The sequence below is a fragment of the Clavelina lepadiformis genome, chromosome 9 (assembly GCF_947623445.1).
Source record: "Clavelina lepadiformis chromosome 9, kaClaLepa1.1, whole genome shotgun sequence".
Classification (NCBI taxonomy): domain Eukaryota; kingdom Metazoa; phylum Chordata; class Ascidiacea; order Aplousobranchia; family Clavelinidae; genus Clavelina; species Clavelina lepadiformis.
The window spans coordinates 1,486,416-1,512,660 of NC_135248.1; the positions used below are offsets into that span (position 1 = coordinate 1,486,416).

Genomic DNA, 26,245 nt, shown 5'->3' on the forward strand with positions numbered 1-26,245 from the left:
TAGTCCGATTCTTTTATACAGTGAACTTTTAACCCTATAACTTGTATGAATAAAGCAGCCACAGTAAGCGCTAAAGTGTTGTTTCTACAGCAACAATACAACAATGGCGGATGTGAAGAGACAAATTGATACAAAATAGTTCATGTTACTTGGTGAAAGTTTTAAAATCAAACTAGTAACAAACAACAATAACTGCAAGGTATTTTACCGTATTGTTCTTTACCAGGTTTATTTGATTGTGGGTTTACTGAAGTTAGGCTTAGCATGACTTGAAATTAAAAATTAGTTGCATGAAAGACATCTAATTTTTGCTTGAGTACGATAGCCTAACTGCTTGTTAAGAAAGTTTATTCCAATTAAAGCTATGGAACGAAACAGACCTACGCGAACTCAAAGTGGAAAGATCAAATTTTACTCCGAAGAGTTTGGTAATTTGGAAAAAGACGATGAAAGGGTGAATTATACGCTTTGGCCTATACCTGAGCTGTAGCCTACAGTAGACCTGTCACTATCTTGCTGAAAACATTTAGTTTTTAGCTTAGGCTACTCTTTCATATCTCCATTTTTTCCAATCCTTTGCTAACTTAACTTTATTTGGATATCACAGTTATTTAAACCAATGAGAATGGACCATTTTGAACTTGACAATTGCAAGAAAATTGTTTTGAAAAAATTGTTATTATTGATTTTTTTGCGTGACTTGAAGATATCAAGTCAAAATACAACTTAATCAACTAAATTAGTGGGCCTAAAAATCAATGATTGTCTGTAAAACTTAGTGAGGAACATCATAGTTGTCTAAACGTTTTCAATTTTAACTTTGAACAACTAAAATCATCCATCATCGCTTCCATCACTAATTTGCTTTTAATTCCTACAGAATACCAAAGTCACCGACTGGAAACTGCCTCATTCTGGAACAAGCAAATCGTCATCAAAATCTCTTTCAGGAAAAATTAGCCGCGTTACTTCCACAACTTCGTCAAGTTTAGGACACACAAATCAGATCAAGGTTCTGTTACATCCGAGAATAATGCTGTTTTTAACTTGTACCGGTAGTACAAGACTATTCAAATTAAACAAGAAAAAATATTTTGACAAAACGTTGTGGATTTTTGCTAAACAAGTTTTTTTTCACTCGATAGGATTGGATTAACCAGAAGTCCCTCCAAAGGATACGCGACCGGCACAGCGTAGAGACTCACCACACGCGGCAATTGTACAATAGGGTTTTAAGCAATGAAGAAAACTTCGTTAAGGTTGACTTGCATGTTGGTATGTTTGGAAAACCATTTTGTGGCTTACAATAACTTAGTTTGTTTATGCAATAGGGTCTAGAAGAATACCTGAAGGAACAGGATCTTTTAAACCTCCGACGAAAGGAACTACTTTACAAGAAGTGGCACCAACGAGTGTACGTGCCACTTAGAAAAGAAGTTGAAAGATCGATTGAGAGCGGGTTTGATAAAATTGACACACAAAGGAGAAAAGAATACGACCAATATCTAGATTACAGCAACAAAAAAGTAAAGTGCACTTTACGTTGTTGTTAAGTTTTTTTTTCTATGTCTGGCATCTCTCGCTACGAGAGGTCATTGTTAAAGTCACCTAGAAATGGAGTTCTTCGAAATGAAATGAAGTTAATTAATCGGATCATCGTTTGTGCTGATTTAATTAAGCTTTTTCAAACAGTTGCTTTTTGTTGGGGATTGCAAAAATTATACCGACTTATTCGAAAATGAATGAAATGATATTCAGTTGTTTATTTTTCAGGGTGTTGTTTTTCTTGATGTCATAACAGAAAAAGAATATAACCCGCTTACACTACACAGTGCTTCAAGTCCCTTTGGGTTAAAAGCTCGAACGTGCCGCTTACACGATCCCCTGCTGGTTTCAGAACGTCGTAGAATCGCGGAAGACAAAGTGAGATACTGTTTTGGAAACAATTTTCATTGTTTTGCTCCACACAAAAGAATTGTTACAATGTTAAGTAACAATGAATGATTGCTTAGGTCATAATTCGTTGTGAAACCGGAGAGGTCGAACCTGATAGCGTCGTTCTTGCCAGAAGACTTCCGCCAAGCCCCCTCGTACCGCTTGGACGCCACGAGACAAACTGTTCCACCTGGCTTGCGATGTCTCTAATAGACATGGAGAGCCCAGAACGGAACCGGAGCAGGTTGGATTGAACTTTTTGTTATTTTTTGTCTCGAATTTAAACCTAGTTATATCGGCACAGATTCCAGCAGAACCGAACCCAAAACCTGATGAATAGTTATATTACAGTAGTTCCGCAGTAGTAACAGCATCCGGGGTAGTTTAGTCGACAGTCAGTGTAGTTTACCATAGTTTACCCCGAATTTGTGGTTTTAGAATAGGCCTAAGTACCAAACGGGATTATAACCTTCCAATTACGTTTCCAGGCTACGAATAACCCGAACATCCAACCTCGCCAATATTGACTTTTCGACGTGGAACAAAACGACCGCACCGGAAGTCGCTGACCGCGAGTTACGGATCCAAAAGCGAAGACGGTTCAATATTCCAACAACGAAGCCGTCGGCTTCAGTACTTGACAATGCGGGAAAAACCGCGCGCGTTCGATTCGCAAATCCTCCGGTGACAACGACTGCCTGAGTGTTGTGACGTCACGAGTTTATTTTTCACTGTCTTCCACAATTTGTGCCAACATTGCAATACAAGCCTCGTGCCAAGCTCGCATTCATTGAGCAACAATGGAGAAAATCGTTGCTGTCCTTTGGAACAACGCTGTGTTTTATAAATAAACTCAACCGAAATGTCAATCGCTTGTCTTTATCTACTAACTAAGACTTTATACTCAGTCCTCCCTACTCTTAGCTTGTTTCCTTTTTAGGCAAATCATTTAGCGTAGAACGCTCATTTCTCATTTCTCATTTTACCTTTCACATTTAGCTTATTTTCTATGTATTGTGTAGGTAGCTTTTTAATGCACCATGATGTTTCGTGGCGTTTTAGTAGCTAAGATAATTCCTTTCACCTTTACGGCCGCAATTGGCAAAGCTTTTAAAATCTGTTATTGTTTTAGTCTGAAACCTCTTCTATCAGTAAAATGCTGTGTTTAGAAATAAAGCAGTTATGTCATTATCACAGAGTTTTAAGCCGTGCCAGAATCTCCAGGCTCAGGTTTGGGTTTAATTCTGAAAATACAATTCGGGCTGGATCCAAATTCATAGTCTACTCACACTCTGGCACATTTGTGTCGCAATTTCACTTTCTTTACACGCAAGCGCGCAGAATGCTAAAAACCTCCTACAGAAAACAAATCTCAACCTATAAAAGAACTACATCAAAAGATGAATTCGATTAATTCAGTAAATTTAACTCTCGGGCTTCTCGGCTCTTGGTTATAAAAATAAGCTTGGCCAGTTTAAAACTTTGAGTCACCAAGAAAAACTCTTATGTCGGTTCTAGCGTGCGCCAGTTTCTTAAAAATAAAACGTAAAAGCCGCCCACCTTGCATTATAATCTACCTTTCAGCTCTATGTCGTATCGTTGAAAGATGAGATTTAGAAAGAAAACTGCAAGAGTAGCATTCTAACATTATCCTCCATTATAGGCTACACTCATAATTCGAACGCCATTTTCCCAACAGTGATATTTCCTGGCGCATGAAATCTGAAAAACTTCAAGAACCTACGTATAGCGCAAAGTAACCATCCCATTTTACTAGCAGATGGCATTGTTCTGTTGGCTCATACAGCACCGGAGTTTACGCGCCATCACTTTTGAAAACGTTTTTTGCGCCAAATAGGTGGCGACATATACATTTTCACGGTAAAAAGTTGGCCCATATCAGCTTCATTTTCCATGCACGTGTCGCGTGCGCTATAGATTGAGACGAAACTTTAGTTCAAAAATAATCCATTACTAATATCATCGTTTGTTTGTACAAACAATGTAGCTCGTTATGTGCAGTCATCACAAAACAAGTTAAACACATCATTAAAACAGTTTTCTTGAACACTCTCATGCGCCTTTACCTGTGACGACCTCGCAGTGCATTTGCCGCTACCTGGCAGTGTATCTTTGTTAGTAATACCTGTAATAGCGCCATCTACTTGAAATGCATTTAAGTGTCAATGGGCATAAGTTAGTGCGCTGTAAAATTCAAAATTACGCGCCATAAATATCTAACTCTACCCAAGGTGGCGGCGTAACGAGGTTATGATGCGTGTAAAAGATTTGAGAACAGTTTTAAGTTGTTCTTCGTTCCGTTTTATTACCCTGAAAAATTTAAACAACGAACGAAATAACCTAAATAATTGATAGTCAGGTTATCAACGATTTAGCAAGGGTGAACTGTCATCATTTAACCACTCGGGCACTCACTACGGTGGATTTGTTCAAGACTAAACAGAAATATTTTGGTAATTGTACCACGTATTAAGGGAAACAGATTTTATAAGACAGTGCGTTGTGTGCATGACCACTTATATAGGAATGCAGCCACAGCCTTGACGGAAATGAGCGGCGAGTGGTGAAGGATAATGAAGCGATGAATGGAAGCGGCAAGATTGCTAAAATAAAAAGTGATCAACCGGCTTACGTTTATTCTGATCCTTTATTTGATTATCTTGTATTATTCTTTTATCCTATATCAGTTACCTTGTCTTGATAAAATAAACCCGTAAATATTAACGAAACATTGGCAATAGCTACTTTCTGCCTTACACCAGGCAAATATTTGTATTGTTGTCAATATGCCTGGAGGCAAACACAGCACTTCTACCTGTGACGCATTATAGTCAAATACACAGCTGATGTGTTTCGTCAGAGCTGAGTTGCACGTGACAAATCAACAGTTTTAAATGAAGGGGGTAGAGTATTGTTTTCTTACCAATAGTTTTCTGGACATTTAACTTATGTTGATAGGTATAAAGTACTTGTTAAGATTTCTATTTTGACTATGCTACCGCCATGTGCTTTCTTGGTTGTGCGTTGTGATTCGATTGTAGAGTATTACGTTCATGTCCATGGCTTTCTAAAATACAAGAGATTCTGCCGAACGTCTTATCGACTTAGCTTAGACCAATCAATAATACCACGAGGGTAGCGATATTAACAACTTAATCAATAATTTCGACAGCAACCGCGTTACCCGCCAATCTGATCCTTTTTTGTCAGTTCTCTCAACCTTGAAAAAAGGGCGACAAAATAACTCAAGGATATGAAACACAGGTGAACGAGATTCTGTTCAGTCTACTTATGAAGGTAACAATTCAGTGTTTTTGGAACTCGGTTGAAAGATATTCATTCGTTGTTGAAATGGAAGAATCGACAGCAGAAGTCCACTATTTTAGAGCACGGTTGGCAAAACGCGTGGTATGGTTAAAAAATGGAAATGAAATTATTTACTCTTTAAACGAAAGCCTTGCCGAAAGTGTTTATTGGAAGTTGATTATTTGGCCAAGTGATGACGAATTTATCTGGGGAAGGATTCAAAAAATAAACAAGGGGAAGTCATTGTGGAAAGACGCTGTACAAGCAATCTATGGCTCGTTCACAAAACTTCAGTCTGTTAATCCAAGGAAGTTCAATAGCTTAAAAGATGAGTTTCAACCACAAAAGCTTCTCAATGCTGCTTTTACACTACGAGCAGATTATCTCGAAATACTTGAGGAGTGCGCAAACCGGAATCCCGAAGATGCAATTCCCGATGACAAACTGCCCGTAGGCACTAAAATAAGAACCGGAATAGTTAAGTTTGAGAAATCGTTGGTATGTGTTTATGGGTGGATGCAATTCCAAGAACCGCCGATTTTAGAGGAATGCGTCAAGTACTTGAATAAGCAGTTTACTGTGGGCGGTAATATTCTGATTTGGATGAATTACTGCACTGACTTGCCACGTTGGGAAGGGTTTTGTGGTCGCCAACGAGACATTTCATATGACGAAATTTGACTCGATTTATTCGTCAATGTTTCAATAAAACAAGCAGTTTTATTGTGAGTTGTGTTGTTTAAGTGACCACAAACTACAAACAGTAAGAAATATTTTTAACATATAAATGTGTGTAGGCTTTTATGTAAACCAAAGCGAACGGATTATCGAAAATCGATAACGAAAATCCTATTTGGATTTTCTACAAATTTGAAAAAAAGCTTTCGTAACAAGCATAAAAGTCTTAATGCCTCAGAATTCACCAAATTGCTGAAGTTCTGTTTTTAAAACGTGTACAGAACGAACAGATGTTGTGACGATTTTGCTCCCCATAAGCGCCTTAACTTGACACGGTGAACCGTACAGTTGCAGCATGAGTGAATACGAAATTATACAAAGTTTTACTTTAAGATGAAGCAGGAACTTATTTTCTGGGAGAGGACAGAGTGGACATATCTCCCTCAACTTCACTGCTTAACATAACTGTATTCTGTAGCTGTCGATAATATGCATATCAAACAAAGTTTGTCTTTTTCAAAGCTTTCTAGTAAATTTTAGGTTCCTGATATGAACTATATAATACATCATACACAAGAGCAAACCACTGTATTCATTGTTTGGCAAACAATCCGGTCGTTGCGCTGCGTTGGTTGTGTGTGTGCGGGGTGGTGTGTGTGCGGGGTTGTGGGCAAATGAATCATCAGTTTCGGTTCCTTCTACGCAATAGAAACGGCCTACTGCGTAGTCAGTACTAGGCGTAGGCCCAGTACTGTGTAGCCTACAGTACAGCAGTGGGCCACATTCAATGCAAATAGCCAATATGCAAACATCATAAAATATCCCGATTCGCTTTGGCCGTGAAGAAAATGATTTATGCTCACACATTGCTGTATTATTACAACCTATAGTGATAAAGTGGAATGGAATATGTTAATATCGCTACTCTCCTGATATTATTGATTGATTTAAGTCGATAAGACGTTCGGTAGAATCTCTGCCATGGAAAAAAACAGCCATGGAAAAGGACGCAATAGTCTACAATCGAATCACATTGCACAACCAAGAAAGCACCGACCTAGAGATGAAAAAAACTAAACGAAATGTCATTGGTGTGCATTCGTGCTGTACAAACTCGGGCTAATCTACAACGCCATTTCCTAGTGCTATGGTCACCAGAAACCGGGCTCTAGCCAAGGATGGGGTTTCTTTTACGATGGGTTTCTTTTCCCATTCTCTTGATGTACAGCATTAAAGCAATTTTCATTCATCAGTTGCTTGAACACACCACCTGCTCGTCTGCTTAATTTTCGCTTTTTCAACTTGTGTTTTATGGATTTAACTAATTATAGGTTTAGTGGACGTTGTAGTTGTTACCATTAAGTATTACCGTTATTTCTCTTGAGCGCGTATTAAGCCTTTTTGGCTTTGTCACTTTTTCATGTTCATAGGCGCGCATCAGTAACAACTGGCTTGATTTTTCGTCCCCACCGCGCTTTTGGCGAAAAATAAAATGATTGATTGTAACAGATGCCAAGGGACAAATCAAATGGTGGAAAGAGGCTGCATGATGAGGCTCGCCATCAAATTGCTGCTTGCCACTTTCATTTACAACTTAGCCAAATGTTTTTCCCGCCTTAATATGCCATCGCTTGCAAATCAATTACGTAGCTGCCGCCGTGAGTGGTGAGTTAGCGGTAGGTCGTGTTGAGAGGCGGTAGAATATGGCGAATTTGGAATTTGAATATGCGCGGCGGCAAGAACAGTGAATTGTCGCCGCGACAAACATAATTGAATGTCGCCGCGGCAAACCTAATTGATTGTCGCCGCTGCAAGTACAGTGAATTGACGCGGCGGCAAGCGAGGAATAGAGGCGGCAAACTGACGGCGAACGATGAGTAACAATATAGTTTTTTAAATCTGCGTTGATTGATGCAGGGAGATTCGATGATAAAGTGGAAAACATAAACTCAATTTAAAAGTGTTTTGATTGTTGAAATAACGGCTTGTTGCTATAAAAGATGGGGTCAAATAACCTGCATAAAGTGTATTTCGGAACAGTATGCATACCGCAAGGCAAGTGTCACTACAGTACATGTTGGTTCATTAGAAAGTATAAAAAGGCAAGAAATGGACACAATACTTTGGATGGAGATGGACGTAATGCAAAACTATCTACTTGATTTGGAAGGTTAAGAAATTTACCAGTCCTTTTGGTAACTGAACGCAATACGTCATAAAGCTCCACGTGTTCTTCATTATCGTTTCATTTTTAGAACACAGCTTAGTAAAAATTTATTGCATTTTGTCTTTTTTCTGTCACGATACGTTTGTCCAGTTTGGAGAAATAATTATAACACTTCAATTAGCCGGAATATATTTTACGCTTTAACTTTTTTGCTAAAGTTTGATATATATGTGTTTTAATAATTATAATTACAGCAAATATCATTGTTATTGATTTAAAAATACTGAACCTCTTTATGAAACTGGGTGATTATATTATCGCCTATAGCAGCTAGTGGTTAATTAAGGACTTATATTCTTAAAAATCGTTAAAATTTCTTACCGCCACCCACTTCCTACATTGTGCCGCCGATGCCCATGATTGTTTCGCCGCGGTATTCTGACTCGGCGGCGAGCAATAAATGGAAGCGTCGAGTGGTCAAATGGCTGCGATAGTAGAACAGAGTCGCGGCGGCAACAACGCTGAATTGACGCGGCGGCAACAACGGTAAATTGACGCGCCCGCAGCAACGGTGAATTAACGCGGCGGCAAAACAACGGTGAATTGACGCGGCGGCAACAACGGTGAATTGACGCGGCGGCAACAAGGGTGAATTGACGCGGCGGCAGCAACGGTAAATTGACGCGGCGGCAACAACAACGGTGAATTGACGCGGCGGCAACAAGGGTGAATTGACGCGGCGGCAACAACGGTGAATTGACGCGGCGGCAGCAACGGTAAATTGACGCGGCGGCAACAACGATGAAGTGACGAGGCGGCAGCAACGATGAATTGGTGGGGGGGCAAGTACAGTGAATTGGCGTGGCGGCAACAACGATTAAGTGACGCGGCGGTAAGAACGGTGAATTGACGCGGCGGCAACAACGGTGAATTGACGCGGCGGCAGCAACGGTAAATTGACGCGGCGGCAACAACGATGAAGTGACGAGGCGGCAGCAACGATGAATTGGTGCGGTGGCAAGTACAGTGAATTGGCGTGGCGGCAACAATGATTTAGTGACGCGGCGGTAAGAACGGTGAATTGACGCGGCGGCAAGTATAGTGAATCGAAGCCGCGGCAAGAGGTTGCACACTGCCGGCGAATGATAATTAACACTGCTTATTAAAATTTGTTTTGATACATGAAGGTTCGGTGATAAAGTGATACCAATACACATTCAGAAGTGTTCTAACTGTAGTACCATTTACTACCATAACAACGACTTGTTGCTGAAAGAGATGGAAGCTTATAAACTGCATAAGGTACAATATATTTAGGAACCGTAGGCTTAAACATACTGTATAAACAATATAAGCTCTATATCAAAATTAAGTTTTAAACTAGCATTTTGAAATGTTGCTTTGTCGTGTACCCCTGTCCCGATTCACTTTACGAACATATCAAACCTACAACGAATGTTGATATTTCATGCATGACATAAACTAGGAATCGCTATGGACTAAAAGAGGACAATTGTACAGTGGTTCATCATAACAAAGACATTAAAACACTTAAAATCTCTTTGATTATAACAATATTAAATATATGACATGTGATTTTCACAGTACTCCTGAAGTAGCAAGCTTATGCTTATGAAAGCTCGTGTCGAAATATATAAAGTTAATCTTAAGAGTGCCAAACTACATGCTGTTTCTTATTTTACAATAATATTAAAGTCTTACTTCAAGTATGCCCTGAGGATGCAAAAATCTATTAGCACATATTCGGTATAGGCCTATGTATGCTGTGTGTGGAAATCTTAGTACTCTTCGTATTTACCAACATGCTTTTAAGAAAGTGTTAAAGTGTGAATGAAACAATCACACAGAGCTATAACCGTTGTAGACTAATAAACTCTTTTTGTTAGCTGTGTGGCCTCAAGGCCGTGTTTGATACAGAGATTGGTGCCGCCGTGTGTCATCCTGATTGGTCAAATATTGCTTGCTTGATTAGCAAAAGCTAGAAAGTAGACGCATACTAGGCTACATTACGTTGAATGTTTGGCCTAATCTTTTTGTGCACGCATTTAAACTTTTTCTGTCATTCTATTTCTGTTTTGCCTAAGCTAACGGTAACCTTTGATATAACTAAAAACTTGCCTTCAAACCGCAGAGTAATCAACTTACTCAACTGGAAAGTTTGTAGTTGAAAATAGCAAAGAGCATTTTAACTACAGTACTATGAAACACAGTGCTGGGACCATCTCTGATTGGAATTAGTAATTACTGGTTACTTACCGTGACCTCAGCGCTGGAGCAGCAGTGCTTAAGAATAATAGAAATCACTTATCACAAACTACATCCAAATTTTTCGTATTACAAAAAATCATTTTTTCATTTAATATTTAAAAAACGTATCAAAACAGTATGTTTGGCTTAATGTTAATAAAACCGCTATTTGCTATCAATGACTTCTTAATAACAACAATCAAGATTATCCGTTTTAGCCTTTTTTTGCCCTTTAGAGTAAGATTTTTATGCTGTTTTTCAACTTGTGGATATAGAGAGGCTATGGTTGCGTACCTCATCAACTTACTAGGCTCGTTGACTGAAATTTCAATGTCTCAGTGAAAGCAGGAGGGATTGTTATTGAAAGTTTGCTGGTAACAATGACGAGAAGTACTTCATAACTACATACGAAGCTAGTTTATGAGAGGCTAAATCGTTTGACAAAGCCCAGAGTAAAGACAAAGATGAATTTTTTTTCTAAATATTGTTTTCAGGTAATTTTATGGATTTATTTGTACCGCAGCTCATTTTACGAATGAAATTAGTTGTTTAAGTGAGTTTTGAGTAGGCAGCGTTTTTTACCGATTTAAAGTTTTGTAAAATTAATTCAATATGTTGTATGCTGTGATCATCGCAATGTTATCGTAACGTACTGGTAAAAGCTTGAAAGTTGCCATGTCCTGCTATCCTAATCTTAATCTGTCCGTCTGTTGCGGCAGCAAAACAACTTATCCTGTCATGAACTCGTGCGTGCGAAGACAGAAATTTCGGTGTGATGATGTGCACTAAGGCCGTAATTCTTCGTTTATTTGTTAGAAATTAGCGTTCAAACAACCAGTTTCTCTTTGTTTGTTTATTATATTTGCATGAAAATAAAACAGGTTGGCGTGCATGTTGGTGAATCAAGTGCATACAGGTCCCATAATTTCCATTGCAAATCAACAGTGCAATGTGTCGTACATGCATGTACGAGAAAAAACGTCACTCTGATGTGTTTTCTTCTATACCCTGATTAACAACACTAGTTTATGTTCAAGAGCCAAGTGTTGCTCAGGCAACAAAATTTGTCCTATCTGTTTATTTTATGAAAATCCGCAAGTGTTTGAGCAACTTGCTAACAGATTGTTCAACCCTGTAGCCTACATACTTGTGTTACATTTTTGCTTTGGTTAATGACAGAAGCTATTACCTTTATAGTTATATTTGTCATATTTCAAATCTTAACAAGAGCAAGGTTCTTGAAATAACATACATATCATACTGTATATATATATGTTCAAATTGTGCAAATGCATAATCAATGATACCAAGTGTCCAAAGTAAATTTCAACTTACCTTATTTTGGCTGTTACAAACATACTGTGAGTCTGTTACTGTTTGTATGATGGCATGCGTGTATGTGTCTTCAGACCACTTCTATCTAGTCTTGACATGTCCTGGTACTCGTATGTGTATATGTATATGATGTGATGTACTCGTACATTTATATCAACGTTATTGTGAAAACGATGTTGACGTTGCAGCTTGTATGTGTGAACAAAAATAATAATTAAGTTTTACTAGTTTGTATTCTTATTTTAAGAAATCGTTATTGTTGTATTAGAAGCATTATGTAAACAGGTGTAACACTCAAATAGTTTTTATGCCCATTACAAGAAGGTGAGGATTAGAATTTTTAAAGCAGTTTGCTAAAACCATCATTGATGTGCAAATGAAGTTTTTCGTTGCTAATCATATAAAAGAAAATGCAGTCTCAAGTAGCACATTCAGTAGCTGTAGCACATTGTGGCAGCTTATTGGAGAAAAGTAGACATTTTAGCTCAAATGCAAAGCTTGTACCGCAAGGTACTAGGTATTTAATTTAAAATAACCAAAGCATTACATCATTTACAAAGTCTATTTTAATTCATTCTCAGCACATTCTAATGACAATATTCCAAAATATAATTGAACTACTATTCAGAAAAAACAAAAGCTGACACAGTTTATTTTATGTTTTATATGCTGAGTTGTTGTGTGGCGAATTTAGGCTGCTTTTGATTATAATCTATACTGATGTATGAAGTTATTAAAATAATGCGTCTTTTGGCTATATAAGGACTTTGGATACCTATGTGTGGCGTTGTATTTGTTGATTGATAAATAATTTACAGTTATTTTGCTTGCAGAAGCTTTTCGTCACTTTGCGGACAAAGAATGTACCTAACAGATGTTTTCATGTGACTCCAATGTGTGCAAAGGTGAGAGCATCTTTTTCTTATGAAATTGACCATGTTTACTTACTTATATGAACTTTAATACCAACAATGTTCTTTGATGATAACTTTAACATAATTCATGTTTAATCCTTTTCGGGTTTGCCTACTTACTTTAATACATTACTGCCTCCAGGAATGTTTTTCCGGTGTTATTTTAGTTCATTTAGCAAAATGTAAACGTTTTTCATGGTTGTGTGCAAATTTTAATAAATTATGGAAAACCGATTCAATTACTTCAGGCAACAGCTGGACGATATAAACTGTCCAAAATGAACAACAAGCCGCTCACTTACGATCAGGCATTCAAGCCTAATATGATTGGTGTGACGAAAGGATGGCAGTCATCGCACACAGGTAGCCTATTAACATCACTTGAGGTTGTTGCAACCAAAAATTTTAATGCATTGTCAACTTCAAACCTGTAATCTCTTGTCTCTGCTCCTTTCCAGGCCACCTCCACGATGAAGATGGTGCGTATGAGAGGATGTATGAAGACAGGTTCATTCGGAGGTTCATGGACGGAACATTTCACAGACTCATTCCATCTGGGCCAGGTAAGTTGTTACTACATTGGTGATATTACCATTATAAAGCACAAAGTGAAAATGTGCAGTATTTCATATAGTATGTTGAATTTTGGAATGCATTTTATGTTGATTTGCATTTTTGCTTGTATCTTAGCTTCATACTTGTAATAGTTTGTGTTTTCTTTCCAAGTTCAACTCATTTAAAATATTGTCCCTACTACAAAATCAAATTGCAATTTGTTGAAAACATCAAATTGTTTTTGTTACAGTTATTAAGCGTCGATGCAACATGATTGAAGTTGTCGCGCCAAGTTACACACCGAGGAAACTAGATGCGCTTCCGTTCCTTGTTTCTTATTCTGAAAGAATGCTTTCAGCAGTCCTGAAGTGTAATGTTAAAATTTATATCCATATCGTTTATAAGGAAGATATTGAATACAAATACATTTGAGCAAGATTTTCATCGAAGGCAATGAACACTTTCAATTTTACAAAATGTCATACATTGTCATATAAGAATGGCATATCGAGGAGGAATATATCCGTGAAAGAAATTTGAATGTAAAGTTTGAAACCTTTTATTTGAATGATATATGAAAACTGTTTTTAGTTTTTTCCCGTGTAGTATTGCGCCAACTAGCGGCCTGGTCGCAATTGTTAATAGATTGTTCGTGAAGTTCACTCCGAAGTTGTACATGACAAGTTGAGTCTTGTTGAATATTCTTATCAGTTCATCTCAATGTAAATGCACAACCAGACTGAACAAGTAGCGCGTTGGTAACCGTTTACGTAACCCAGAGAAACGGGTCGCGAACTAAACAAGGGCCAAAAAATTATAGTACAACGTTTGATAGTACATAAGGAAATACAACGCACATAACATTATGGTTTCATCAGATCTTCCAAGTGATAGATCAGTCGAGTGTTGTTGAACATTGTCAGAATGTGCAACTTCCCAGTAATGAGGGTTAATTATAACAATTTACACAGTATTTTAATTTTGTTTGTTTGCCAACACCATCCATGAAAAACGTTAGTTAACACTTGTTTCAAACACTATTTGAGCCTTGATTTTATGCTTTGCGTTTTCGGACAATTTATGGTCTCTAACACCAGTGATTTGTTGCCCTAATAGCGTCCACAATTCTGATGTTTTGCTCTGTTAAAGAATTTATACTCTTTGGTCATGGTACGATGCCCATAGTAGCTTTCACATTACTTTGTAAAGTTTGGTTAAAATTATTGAAGCAAAGAACATTAACGAACAACGATTTGCGGACAAAACGCCTAAACACCCATTTTGTACAAACGTACAATAGATGTCGCATAACATGAATATTACCGGTCTCGGCTTATTAAGTTTATCCAAAGTCTACTTAATTTGACATACTAAAAGGTGTTCGTTTTCTAGCTGCAGTAGGTCTAATCATGTCACAGAGCCAATAATAAATCAAGGCAATAGCAAAGCAATCATTTATGAAAACGGAGCATAAATCACGAACGGTTTGTCAAGTAGAGATACGAGCATTGCCATTTAACACCAAACCAGTTTTTGAAGTACAGGTATTTACCACCTACACAGTATATGTTGTAGTTCAGCAAAATTACAAAATATTCGTTCATTAGTAAATCTTCAATTGCACCAAGATATCACTAAAGTAAGAATTCATTGTTTGAAACGACATCTTTTAGGGTTTCCAGGACAAACATCGATCGTTCTTTTTACATGTTGTTGTTTGATTTCTTCTAGTAGTTGAGCAGATGCTGAAGAATGGAGGTTGATTTGTAAGTAGCCTATGTAAGAAAAGCACACACTATGTTAATCGCCGTTAACTCAGACAAGTTAAAAAATAAGACCAAATTTTTGGTATTTCTAAGTAAAGAATTTTGTTCAGTTTGATTCTAGGTTAACAATTTTCAAACAAGCCACACTAAACAGTTGCCATTGATGCAAACAACTTTGACCTGAATAATTCAAGCCCATCGCTGTTTATTTTTCCATAAAAGCTGTATTTAACACGCCTTACATAAAAACAAAAGATTTTCTGTGGTCGGTCAATTCAACCCAAGAACTTGCTAACTCAGATGTAGTTTGGGTCGTCCCGGGTCGAATGAACCTGACACCGAGTATTGCTCTCAACTCTTTACACCAAGCATTGATGGTTGCTTCCTTTGAGTCATAAATATACTTGACGTACAAAACCAAGGCGGGAGTCGCAATAAACAGCAATTGGACTAAGAAAATTGCAGAAAAAATTCCGTTCATAACCAACAGACCTACAAAATGAATTTTTAAACTTCTAGCAAATCGCTAGCTAGACTATGGCAAATCACATTAACTTTACGTCACACTTACGCAACGTTACCTGCAATAATAACGACATTGAGTGCAATGTCCGCCAATGCGTAGATAGTAGCATAGTTCGAGCCGTGATTTTCTTTAACGACTGAGGTCAAGTTTGGATAAATGTTAGTGGCAATCAAGACAATTCCGATCGCAAGTGCAATAGTCTACGAATTTATGGAAAATAACCTGAATAACATAAGTGTCTCAGTAAATAATTAATCTGTGCTTACCAAGCATTACCTGAAAATATTGAACAAATTTGCTTGTTGTCATGCAAAACGTTCTTTACGACACATGGAGTTGTGAAAAAACATTGAATCTTTATTCTTGTACAAACCTCAGAGAAAGTGGGAACAAGATTAATCCGACGGTAGTTTTGAACAAGCCCAATATTATTCCTATCCAAAGTCTAATTGGGAACGTAGGACGACTGCTCGTAGTAACCAACATAGTTGCCAAACTTTGCATATTTTCAATTGTTTGTGAAGAATTTACTAATGCAATTAGTAACATTGGGTCGAGAATGAAACTATCTGAAATAACAAGCTTTGAAAAATAAACTAATTCTAAGGATAAATGGTATCTGGTTAAATAATTTGCACTTACTTGTTGCTGCTAGAAGATAGCAAGTGATAGACACCACGGAGAACACGATAACAAAAGCTGGTAAGTTGCTAGATTGCATTTCGTTACTTTACCAAGCTCCACTGGTATATTCCAGCTTTACAATCTTAATTTAAAACTCCTGAAAAACGAACTTGTAGTTTGTTGTAATCTTGACGTTTCTTCTAGTTTGTTTGTTAAAATTCTGGAAGGCAGTTTTACTCCAAGCATAATACTTTTAATGCCAAGTAAAATACTTTTAACACAAAGGTGGCATAACTTTACTACACTGTAAAATCTCCCAAACTTAGCACACAAAGTCCTGGTCGCTAGAACCCTGAAAGCTTCAATCAAAAGATTTTTGTTTTAAAAATATATGTAGAACTGCCAGCCTTGTTTGCAGTTAATTTCAAGGCAATTCTAAGGCTTTCAGCTTGACCTGGCAAACTCATCAGTCATCACCAACAACCGGTCAACTACACCGAGGTGGTGAACTGAAACGCCAAATGCGAGGCATATGTTACTCGATGGAGAAGAGTCATCTCGCCAGGACCGGATTAAGCTTTTTATGGGCCTGGGGCTCTATGATAGTCAGAGGCCTATTTTTTATTCTATTCGTTGTACTAAAAACTAACCACAATTGAAACGAAAAAAAAATATTAACACATAAACAAAGTATATATTTACTTTGTATGCACACATTCAAATGACGCATTTTCTGGATTTAGACAATGCAAAGCTCTTAATAATGTCATCGGTGTCTATTTTTTGCAAAATGTCGTTTTCGATGCAGAGTATAGCTAAGGAATTCAACCTTTTCTGCCTCATAGACGAACGCAAATGATTTTTTACTCTTTTTAGTGCTGAAAATGAGCGCTCGCCAGAGCAATTAGAAATCATCAGACAAAGATAAAGCTTGAAAACAACCGATACATTAGGAAATGCATGCGCGAATTCATTTTCATTTATGAACTTAAACATCTGAATTTCTTTGCATTCACTGTTGAAATGGTGTTGTTTTATCAGTGTAGAAAAATGAATCATCTCCTCAGGCAATGACTCCTCCAGATCATCTGGATAATATTGAAGTAACGATTTCGCACTTGCTTCAATTTTGCAGTTAGACATGGTGTTCAATTCTATCAAAAACGAAAACTTTCTTTGGAGACCGTCGTAAGCTTCTAGTCGGGTTTTCATAGACGAAAGAATTTGGTCAATGATCGGCAGATATGAGTCTACTTTGAATCTGCTCAATGGATCAAGTGATGTGTCTTCAGATTCACCTTCGCTATCCAACCCTACTTTTCTTCTTTTCTTTCTTGAAATTTCTTCAGTGTAATGATGACAGCCACTTAATGCTTGACCTCTTCCTTTAAATGTTTGAAATTGGGGTCTGAGAAGTTGAATAAAGTTCTGTAGACCCTGAAGCAAATTTGTTGCCTTATTCAAAGTCATGTTGCTGTCCTGCAGAGCCTGACTCGTCTTATGGAACCGTTCCATTATGCACGACCATACCTCGACTAAAATACCAGTTTCAAGCTTTTTCATCGATGAAACAAAACCCCTGGCTGTTTCTTTAGTTTGATATGTTTCATCATTGTCATCAGATATTGCCGTCAAGACTTGAAGAACCGCTTGGTAACCTTTTCTTAGTGCATGTAGCGCATCATATCGCGCCTCCCAACGTGTATCAGACAAAGGCTTAATTGTTAGACATTTAAGTGGTTTCAGTGCATCAACAAGAAGATTCCACCTGTGTGTTGAAGCTGAAAAGAATACATAGAGTCCTTGAACAAACATGAAAAAACGAACCGCGGATTGGCAACACTCAGCAGCACATTTTCCCACAAGATTCAAGGAATGTGCTACGCAAGGAATATATTCTGCTTGGTGGTTGCGTTCTTTTATTATAGCTTGCATACCTTTATATTTTCCGCTCATGTTAGCAGCGTTGTCATAAGATTGTCCTCGGAGATCTTTCAAACTGATCCCATTGTATTCTATAAACTCCAAAAGTATATCAGCCAATTGGCGACCAGTGTGTCCACGGGTGGGCATAAATTTGACAAATCGTTCCACGGGACCATCAGGTAAAACATACCGAAAAATTATTGTTAACTGGTCAACATTTGCAATGTCAGGTGTTGAGTCCACGGACACTGAATAATACTTTGCTTGTTTTATTTCGGAAATAATAATATGTAATACTTTTGTTGCAATTGCGTCAATGAATTCCTCACATAGGCCTACAGTCGATGAGAAATACGAAACGTGTCCCTTGCCTTTGTTCACTCTCTTTTGAATATGCTCAGCAAGGAAAGTATCGTATTCTGCCAACAACTCCAAAATTCCAAGGAAGTTACCGTTTTGTGGAGAACCAACCCTCTCACTACTTCCGCGGAAGGCCAGCCCTCTGGATGATAGGAATTTTATCACGCTTAAAACTCGAGCTAATACTTTGCACCAATATTTTCTGTCAGATTCGTTTTGCTCTTCCAAATCTTTGCAAATGCTTCCTTTTTTTGCTCTTCGAAAGAAATATGTTGAAAGATAACTTAAGTGTTTGTTAGAAGATTCGTGCCTGGCCAGGTCGCGTGGTGCATGTTTCCAGTCGCCATAACCAACTGATGCCAGCTGCAGCATGATTTTCTCAGAATCAGACGCAAAAAGTTTGCAAAAAAAGCAGTAAAGTTTCTTGGTTGAAGGCGAATAGCAAAACCATTCGCGTTTCACTATTTCGCCGTTTAATTGTTCTCGCCAAAATAGCGATTTAGAACAACGCCGTTTAAATATATCGCCAGTAATACGTGTCTCTGAAGTTGAAAAATCTGCATCAAGATGTTGAAATTCTAAACTTCCTATTTGGCAGCAGTAATCTCTCAGCTGGTCAGAAATTCCTCCCCAGCATCCAACATCCATGTCGTGTTGAATAGTTTCTTTTACCCCATGTGTTTCATCCTCAGCAACATTAGATGACTTGGTTTTTAAATTTGGTTCCGATGAAACAATATTTATATGTGGCTCTGCAATACAGTCACTCGAAGTAGATGGTCGCAAAGCAGTTGCATTAGGCCTACAGGACGTCGTTTCTGCAATGTTGCTTTTCGGTTCGCTTACAACATCAAAAAAATCAGTCACTTTTTTTGAACCTGCTACAACTTTTTTCAATTTAGCTTCTGCTTCTCTTCTAGATTTCTCCTTTTCCCAACCGCTTTTATACTTCTTCATTTTTATTTTTAAATTAATTTAGCCAAGCTAAAAACAAAACAACTAAAAACAATATGTTGCTATACTCTAGCCTAGACTATAGCAACAGCTACTCTAGCTACGCCTAGAGTCTCTAGGCGAGCTAGATTTAGATGACCCTATAGTGGTCTTTCGCTACTGCCTGCATGCGCAATATTGTTATGTGCGTTATTGCGAAATAAACTTGACTTGACTTGGCTACTAACAATCCTGCCTAACAGCCGAGAAAAAGCGATTGTTGCGTCATAGTGACCAGGTTGGGTTTTACAGTGCATGGACTGTGTTTTCAATAATAGCTGGGAGATTTGTATTAGCCTAGGCTACCTTAGTTGTTTCATTGACTTAGTGCAGTGGTGGGCCTATATTTGGGTGTGGACCTGGGGCTGCAGCCCCATCAGCCCCATCAGCCCCCGCCTTAATCCGGCCCTGCATCTCGCGTCTGCAAGTTGAGTAATTTAAACGAAGAAAATTAAATTAGCACTCTGCTAGTTTTTTTGTGGGTGGCGCGAGTTAAATCTCTTTTGTCTTGCCGTCAGTGTTTTCGTATTGAGTATAACTTGTTTAGTCTAATTTAAAACCCTGTTGTAGGAGGTAACCTCCAAGATGTTAAGCCAACTTTTTATTGTTACCTATTATCATGTGATACCACATGCGCGTCTGTAAGGTTTCGATTAGGTAGTGAATTAATATTTCAGAAATCAGAGAATTAATGAGGTTGTAGCCGAACTTGATCCAAGTCTAACATAGTCTCAATGCACATGTTGAATGCGTTGATAATGTAACGAAAAGTTTACGTTACTTGACGCAATTATCTTTCACCAGACTATAATTACATTTAGAACCCCGCCGGGATTATATTCTACCATCAAAAGTACGTGGACAATATTTCTAAACGCACAAAAGTACCAGCTGTTAGAACACGAGGCATATGTTGCCCATTAGAACGGTCAGTCACGCTGCACCGAGGTTGACCCTAATTAAACAAAGGGAATTCGAACAGCAGCCGGCGGCGTGTTTTTCAGTTCCTTCGACGAGCTGAAGTCAGTTCCAGTCTACCAGCCTTCTGATTCATTATTGCAGCACTGGGCAGATGTCACTTATTGGAACGGTCGATTGCCGACGCTGATTCTAGGTTAATCCTAATAACAGAGCTAGAACAGCAGTCAGCAACATGTGGTTTGCTTTTTCATGAAGTCTTTTCAAAGCCGGCAGATTATGGCACACCGCTCACTGTGGTTGCTGAGACATGATGTCAGACTTTATCAGCTTCAGCTGCAGAATAAGTGTAAGGACGAATGACTTGTTTCATATACGCATGTAATAACGCTTGTACAGTTACTTTTAAGTCGCACTTTCAGACTGAAGCTGCAGGGTTTGTCAATTCGAAGGGATTATTTCACTGCATGTAGGTCACAAAGCATATCACCAAAGTTGATTTTAGGGTTTGATTGAAGTTAGATTTAGGTTACTACGTCATAACATTGGTTAACAAGGAACTGTTAAAAATAGTATCAAACGCACGCATTTTTGCCGGTAAAATAGTGGCAGCTTTGTCAATTTGGTTACTGCAACTGGTTATTTGCCGACAACCAGTTAAAATAGGTTACTGGTCTCAGACAGTGTTGCGGTCAGTTGTAATGTGTTATTTATTCTTCATCGTTGACTGTGAGAAGCCGAAAATATGATGCTACTTTTGTTATAGACTGGTCAAGTAAGAAATGTTTTAATACCAATGGATTTTTGTATGAACGAAGTAATAGTATCATATATGTAAACCAAAAATTTCATTAATTTTCATTAAGTTTGAACAGTTATTGTGGAATGCAATAAAATCACGTACAAGATTAACAAGTATAGGCCCATGCTATTTTGTGGTTAATTATTATTTGCCGTTTATAAAGAAGTTTAGTAAATTAGAATATAGAAGTAAATTTTATAGTTACAACTTAATATTACATACATACATATACCGTTCAACGGGTGCCAGTCTATAGCCGCACACTGGTCTGTACCAGAACGGTGCTACTCTGTCAGAGAACGAGGAAAAAGCGCGGCGTCACGGTACTGCGCTGACCGTTATGGTTGTTATAGCGATGTCAAAGAAATATTTTAGTACCTGTGCGAGGCAAAAGCTGAAAAGTATGAAGATAAGCGCCTCAAAATTATTTGGTATTTGCGTCAGAATAAATGAGTGTTATTTCAAAAACGTAAATTTTGTTTTATGCTGTTATTTTCAAAAAGAGATGATATATGCTGGTTTCAATGATTTTGTTGTGGTGTACTAAATCTATCCTGCACTTCGTACGATCTTAATCAACTATTAACAACAGAAGATTGAACCGACAGCATCGCGTCAAAGTCCGCGGCGCCGCGTTTTGTTCTCGATATATAACATGGCAGGACCAAACCAGTGTATGGCCAGGCTGGCATCCCAACTGAACCAATTACAAATTGGTTTTGCAGAATCATTATTAAGTTAGCGAAGCTATTGTAAATACTGTACTAAGCTCGTATACCATTTACCCAAGGCAAAGAAAGAAGAATGCATTCCAATGAAAAAATATTCATGTTCAAAGTGTCTGCTGTGGTTGTCATGACTCTCGCTATGTCAATCAATTTCGGTCTTATGTCGATGTCGGGTAAGTGTTTGTTTTAATACCTGGGATTTTTCATCATTAAATGGGTGTTTATGTCCAAAACATTTGCAATCTCGTTATAATATTGTCCATAATTGCACTGTCGAAGTTTTATACAAAACTTGGAAGACATGCAAAGGCGTCATGTCAGACTTTATCAAGCTGGCTAAAGGTTTTTGTCCAGTTCTTAAAACAAAAATTTTCTTTAAATACACTTTACTGTAAACTATTTTTGTAGTTGATGTTGGGGTTTGATATCATGTGCTTGGATTACAATGCTAGGAATGCATCTGCTGCTTTAAGGCTCTAATTCTTTTGTTTTACAGCCCAGATTGTTCCAAAGATCTTTGGGGAAACCCCCATGACATGTGACCTGGACTTGACCAAAGCAAGCATTAACGATACCAGGTCAACAAACGTCACGTTGGGGTTGGAAACAGCAAATGTGTCATCTGCACAGCAAGTTGTCAGGCCACGAAGTTTAAAGAAAGATGAAAAAGATTTTCCTTTCTTTGAAAACTTCAACAAAACCGCCATTTATACCGCTAAATCAATATTTCAAGCTTTTTCCAGTGTTGTCATAGGTCCAATCATCGATAGATTCGGGCACAAGGTTGCAATGTATACAGGAACATTATATCTCTTCATAACTGCAATAGGTCGGTTACTTTTACCATTCTGCAGTAATCTATATTTTTACATGTATGAAGTTCATTTACTCAGATCAACTCAACACTTTTTAACTCATTTCTTGCTTTTGCTTATCTCAGACAAATCTATAACAATGCTTTTGTTCAATTGGGGGGAAATTTTAATTTTGTTGGGTTAAGGGTAATATTAGTTATAGTGTTATTAGAACGAGTTAGTAACTCGTTCTTCAAAGTATAAGCTTTGGTACAACATTCTCTGAAGTCTAATCCACTTATCACTGTTTGATTTGTCTTATTATAACATCGGTTCCTTTCATGTGGATTCACTTGTACTCGTCTGCATTGGCGACGTTTTTATGAAGAAGCGTCACCAAAACCATTTAATATTGTATCAGTTGAACTAAAACTGTTCATTTTAGGATTTGGCCTGAGCCAGAGTTACCCTGTTCTTCTTTTATCGGCCACTATACATGGCATTGGGTCTTCGTGTGTTACGGTAGGCGGGATGACTATGCTGGCGAAGACCTTCAACAGCAAAAAAGAACGACGAAAAATATTTGGGCTGACCCTGGCATCAATAGCAGCTTCCATATCAGGTGGATACTGTGTTCAAGGGGTGTTTGTTAAACATGACAGCATTACAATTTTATGCCTATTAATAGTTTGTTTGGTTAACACGGTTCAGACAACATCAACTTAGTAGAGTGTATTACATTACGTTGTTGCAAACTTGCAATGAAGGTGGGCTGGCAGTCTGGAGCGTACTGGAACCTGTTATCGCTACTACAAATGCAGCCACGTTGTTCGTCATTGCCGTGACGATGACTTCGCTCGGACTCTGTCAGCTTTTCCAAACTTATTTCGACACCAAAAAAGTTAAAAAGGTTACTACATTGATTGATATTTTGACTATATTAGGCATGCTTGTCTCTGTGAGATCGTTAGAGAATAAATTATAATCGTTGTAATAGGATAAGAAACCAAACGTATGGAAATTCCCGACACGCTTCCCCTTGCTAATGCTGGAAGCCCTTCTGTTACTTGGATTGGTGGTAGGAGTATTGTTCGGCGGATTTTCAAGCTGGTTAACTTGTCGTTTTATGTCATTTCCCGAATTAATTTCAGGTAAAACTAACAATATTAGCCTCTGCATTTTCATGCTTTAAATTCTCAGCTGTCTATGGTGTCTACATTACAGTCATTTGTTTGTAAAAAAAAAACTTGATAAGAAATTGTAGAGGTCAATTTCCGATTAGCCAAGGATTTTGCTACGAGAACTTTGGTTTAAAACGAGTTTAGGTTCTGATCAGTTATTTATTTACCAATTACTAGATTGCATTAAAGCTATAGTTTCAATTCCAAGCTTTAGAGACAAAATATCAAGTAGCTAAAACTCTAAGCAAAAGTTTCTCACACAAGTAATTTTATTTTTACAATGAATTGTTTCCAGGTACCGGTAAGGTTATTGTTTTTCTTCCTGCGTTTTTTGGGTTCCAGCTGACAGCAAGTTTGGTCCCTTATTCACCCCTTTCCAGTCACTATCTTTACCCGTTGACGATTGCGGCGCTGGGAATGGCCATCACTTGTTTGGGATTATTGGCAATAATACTTTCATCAAGGTTTAAATGTATTTTGATACAAAAAGGTTTAAAGATTGAAAAGTTGTCTACAAATTAAGAGTTTCTGAACGTTTTTATCACAATGAACTTGCTAGAGAGGCAAAGACATCAGTTCAAACGTACCGAGATATTGCTTCTTGTTCAGCCCATTCCACATCATTATCTGTTTGCTTGCTGTTGGCTGTGGATGTGGGTTGGTTGCCAGTTTTATTTATCCAATTTTGGCCTGGCTGGTAACAGTTAGTGGAATGTCAAACTACGGAACCGTATACGGATTGGCGGATGCTATCATCTGTGTTGGTTTTACTGCAGGTCACTGTCCGTAGCTATGACATAATGTGACTACTACTTACGCAGTAATGAGTAACTGTTGTTTGTTTGCAGGTATTTATGCCGCCGGTGCAGTCGTGCAGGCTTCGACCTACGTCATATTGATATTGCTGTCTGCTTGTTTTTGCTTGTTGTACGCCACATTTATAGTGGTCGTGATCTTGTCGGTGGAACGAAAAGTTGATAAACAAATGTGAGAAAAAATTTTGATGTAGTTTGGTAAAGTTTGACGTCAAACATTTTTTGTTACTAATGTCTCACTAGCTCTTAGTATGACATGTGCTATCGTAGGCTACGGTCAAAAACGACAAAAGCCAAATGATGGTGGTAAATTGTCAGTAACAACTAGCAAAGCCACTAAAACTATAAAACAAGAAATAGGAATAAATTTATAGTTGCATTTAGAACCTCGTTGTTTGAACATGAGCAAAGAAACAGGAAACGATCCAAGGCTGAAACCGGGTAAGTGGCGGCCATAGCTCATTATAATAACGTTGACCACCCATTGGCACTTTTATCTTTATGAGATATGAATCACAACATAACAACAATCACGTAATATCATGACATATCATTTCATGATAATCACTTGGAAATTTTGCACAAAACTGAAATACTTCCCGAAACATAGCAAAAAAGTTGTAGTCTTTACAGTTTAAGCTGTATTTTTATTGTCAAGTTTATGGCGAATAACAAACTTAATGCTTATAGTATGCTGGCTGCAAACAATCTAATATTAATCGCTATCTTTCAGCGTCAACTCAAAAGTCACGACAAGGGTCGTCAGCAACGTTTAAAAACTTGAGTGAGTTTTATTCAAGAAGCAACGAAAAGCTGAAGACATAATTTCAAACAATGAGTCCTTGCTTCAGTTATGTGTTTACCCATGTCCTTGTGTGATAGCGTGCTTTTGCTATGAACGTTGTATTATATTGCGATTTTTGTGAAATAAATGAAACGTTACCACTAATAAAAAAACATTGCAAATGATTTGGGTATGCGAGTTTTCATAAATTTTTGTTTAATTTCTGTTTAAGATTGAGTTAACAATCCAGTGGGATGACATTATTGAGGTTGTGGTCAAATGCGTTGCTTTAATTACGAGACGATCTTTCTACATATTATATGATATAACCTGGTATTCCTGTTGCCTGAAGCAATTATATTTCACAAGATTACTCAATAAGTTAAAAATCTAATCGAAAAAAGCTCTGGTATAATCTGACAATAAATCCATCAATTACGCCGAACGTATTTCTAAAAGCATAAAAACCTTTTACTTTAACGTCATTCACTTCATCTTTATTGAGTACGCTTTATGTGGGTCATTCGAGTTTAACTTAAGTCGCTCACCACGTATCGTGAGATGGTCAGCGACTTAAGTTAACTGCGTAAGACTTTGCGTGTTATTAACTGCGCGTAACATAAGATTTTCATTTTCTTCAAATGTGGAGTTCAAAATAATTGATGCGTAACATTGAAAACCAAGTAAAATTAAACTAAAGCAATTATTCTTCTTTACTCCGTAAAAAAAGGTTATGTGCTGCTCTCCCGTGGGAAATGTTTTGATGAGAGGCCTACAAGCTTGTAATCTAGAAAATAATCAATGTATTTCGACAATTTCTATTGTTAATTACAGAAGGTCGATAAAATC

At 37.7% G+C, this 26,245-nt stretch overlaps 4 protein-coding genes across 8 annotated transcripts; 3 read left to right on the forward strand and 1 right to left on the reverse strand.

Moving 5' to 3' along the window:
• The first annotated feature begins 107 nt into the window (after window positions 1–107).
• On the forward strand, window positions 108–2,715 carry LOC143471328 (protein FAM228B-like). Of its 2 annotated transcripts, XM_076969777.1 has the most exons (8): window positions 108–199; window positions 363–454; window positions 881–1,012; window positions 1,146–1,259; window positions 1,332–1,526; window positions 1,774–1,923; window positions 2,013–2,179; window positions 2,424–2,715. In XM_076969777.1, exons 2-8 carry the CDS (start codon window positions 365–367, stop codon window positions 2,635–2,637), a joined length of 1,062 nt encoding a protein of 353 aa, XP_076825892.1. In that variant the 5' UTR covers window positions 108–199; window positions 363–364; the 3' UTR covers window positions 2,638–2,715. The 2 variants fall into 2 exon arrangements, with proteins under 2 accessions (XP_076825892.1, XP_076825891.1); XM_076969776.1 differs by lacking the exon at window positions 108–199 and having other exon boundaries at window positions 206–454.
• Window positions 2,716–10,637: 7,922 nt separating this feature from the next.
• LOC143471220 (small ribosomal subunit protein uS3m-like) lies at window positions 10,638–13,617 on the forward strand. Its single transcript, XM_076969622.1, has 5 exons — window positions 10,638–10,869; window positions 12,544–12,615; window positions 12,873–12,987; window positions 13,083–13,187; window positions 13,430–13,617. Exons 1-5 carry the CDS (start codon window positions 10,840–10,842, stop codon window positions 13,609–13,611), a joined length of 504 nt encoding a protein of 167 aa, XP_076825737.1. The 5' UTR covers window positions 10,638–10,839; the 3' UTR covers window positions 13,612–13,617.
• A 3,195-nt stretch (window positions 13,618–16,812) lies between these two features.
• Window positions 16,813–19,338, reverse strand: LOC143470672 (zinc finger MYM-type protein 1-like). The gene has a single exon (XM_076968937.1). The coding sequence runs from the start codon at window positions 19,336–19,338 to the stop codon at window positions 16,813–16,815; it is 2,526 nt and encodes an 841-aa protein (XP_076825052.1).
• A 1,092-nt stretch (window positions 19,339–20,430) lies between these two features.
• Window positions 20,431–25,575, forward strand: LOC143470526 (synaptic vesicular amine transporter-like). 4 transcript variants are annotated; one of them, XM_076968716.1, is made up of 11 exons: window positions 20,431–21,067; window positions 21,885–21,995; window positions 22,319–22,651; window positions 23,062–23,238; window positions 23,384–23,526; window positions 23,614–23,767; window positions 24,093–24,261; window positions 24,407–24,573; window positions 24,646–24,784; window positions 24,997–25,053; window positions 25,346–25,575. In XM_076968716.1, exons 2-11 carry the CDS (start codon window positions 21,899–21,901, stop codon window positions 25,386–25,388), a joined length of 1,479 nt encoding a protein of 492 aa, XP_076824831.1. In that variant the 5' UTR covers window positions 20,431–21,067; window positions 21,885–21,898; the 3' UTR covers window positions 25,389–25,575. The 4 variants fall into 4 exon arrangements, 2 of the variants coding, with proteins under 2 accessions (XP_076824831.1, XP_076824832.1); XM_076968717.1 differs by lacking the exons at window positions 20,431–21,067; window positions 25,346–25,575 and having other exon boundaries at window positions 21,559–21,995; window positions 24,987–25,053; XR_013119372.1 differs by lacking the exons at window positions 20,431–21,067; window positions 24,997–25,053; window positions 25,346–25,575 and having other exon boundaries at window positions 21,532–21,995; window positions 24,357–24,573; window positions 24,646–24,783.
• Window positions 25,576–26,245: the final 670 nt, after the last annotated feature.

Bases quoted from the DNA above. Each gene is read 5' to 3' on its own strand.
- LOC143470526 (XM_076968716.1), top strand. From the start codon at position 21,899: ATGCATTCCAATGAAAAAATATTCATGTTCAAAGTGTCTGCTGTGGTT. The intron at 22,652-23,061 runs GTCGGTTACTTT...TGTTCATTTTAG, and splicing joins TCTCTTCATAACTGCAATAG to GATTTGGCCTGAGCCAGAGT. The intron at 24,262-24,406 runs GTTTAAATGTAT...CTTCTTGTTCAG, and splicing joins GCAATAATACTTTCATCAAG to CCCATTCCACATCATTATCT.
- LOC143470672 (XM_076968937.1), bottom strand. From the start codon at position 19,338: ATGAAGAAGTATAAAAGCGGTTGGGAAAAGGAGAAATCTAGAAGAGAA.
- LOC143471328 (XM_076969777.1), top strand. From the start codon at position 365: ATGGAACGAAACAGACCTACGCGAACTCAAAGTGGAAAGATCAAATTT. The intron at 455-880 runs GTGAATTATACG...TAATTCCTACAG, and splicing joins TGGAAAAAGACGATGAAAGG to AATACCAAAGTCACCGACTG. The intron at 1,527-1,773 runs GTAAAGTGCACT...TTTATTTTTCAG, and splicing joins TAGATTACAGCAACAAAAAA to GGTGTTGTTTTTCTTGATGT.
- LOC143471220 (XM_076969622.1), top strand. From the start codon at position 10,840: ATGAATTTTTTTTCTAAATATTGTTTTCAG. The intron at 10,870-12,543 runs GTAATTTTATGG...TTTTGCTTGCAG, and splicing joins TTTCTAAATATTGTTTTCAG to AAGCTTTTCGTCACTTTGCG. The intron at 12,988-13,082 runs GTAGCCTATTAA...GCTCCTTTCCAG, and splicing joins ATGGCAGTCATCGCACACAG to GCCACCTCCACGATGAAGAT.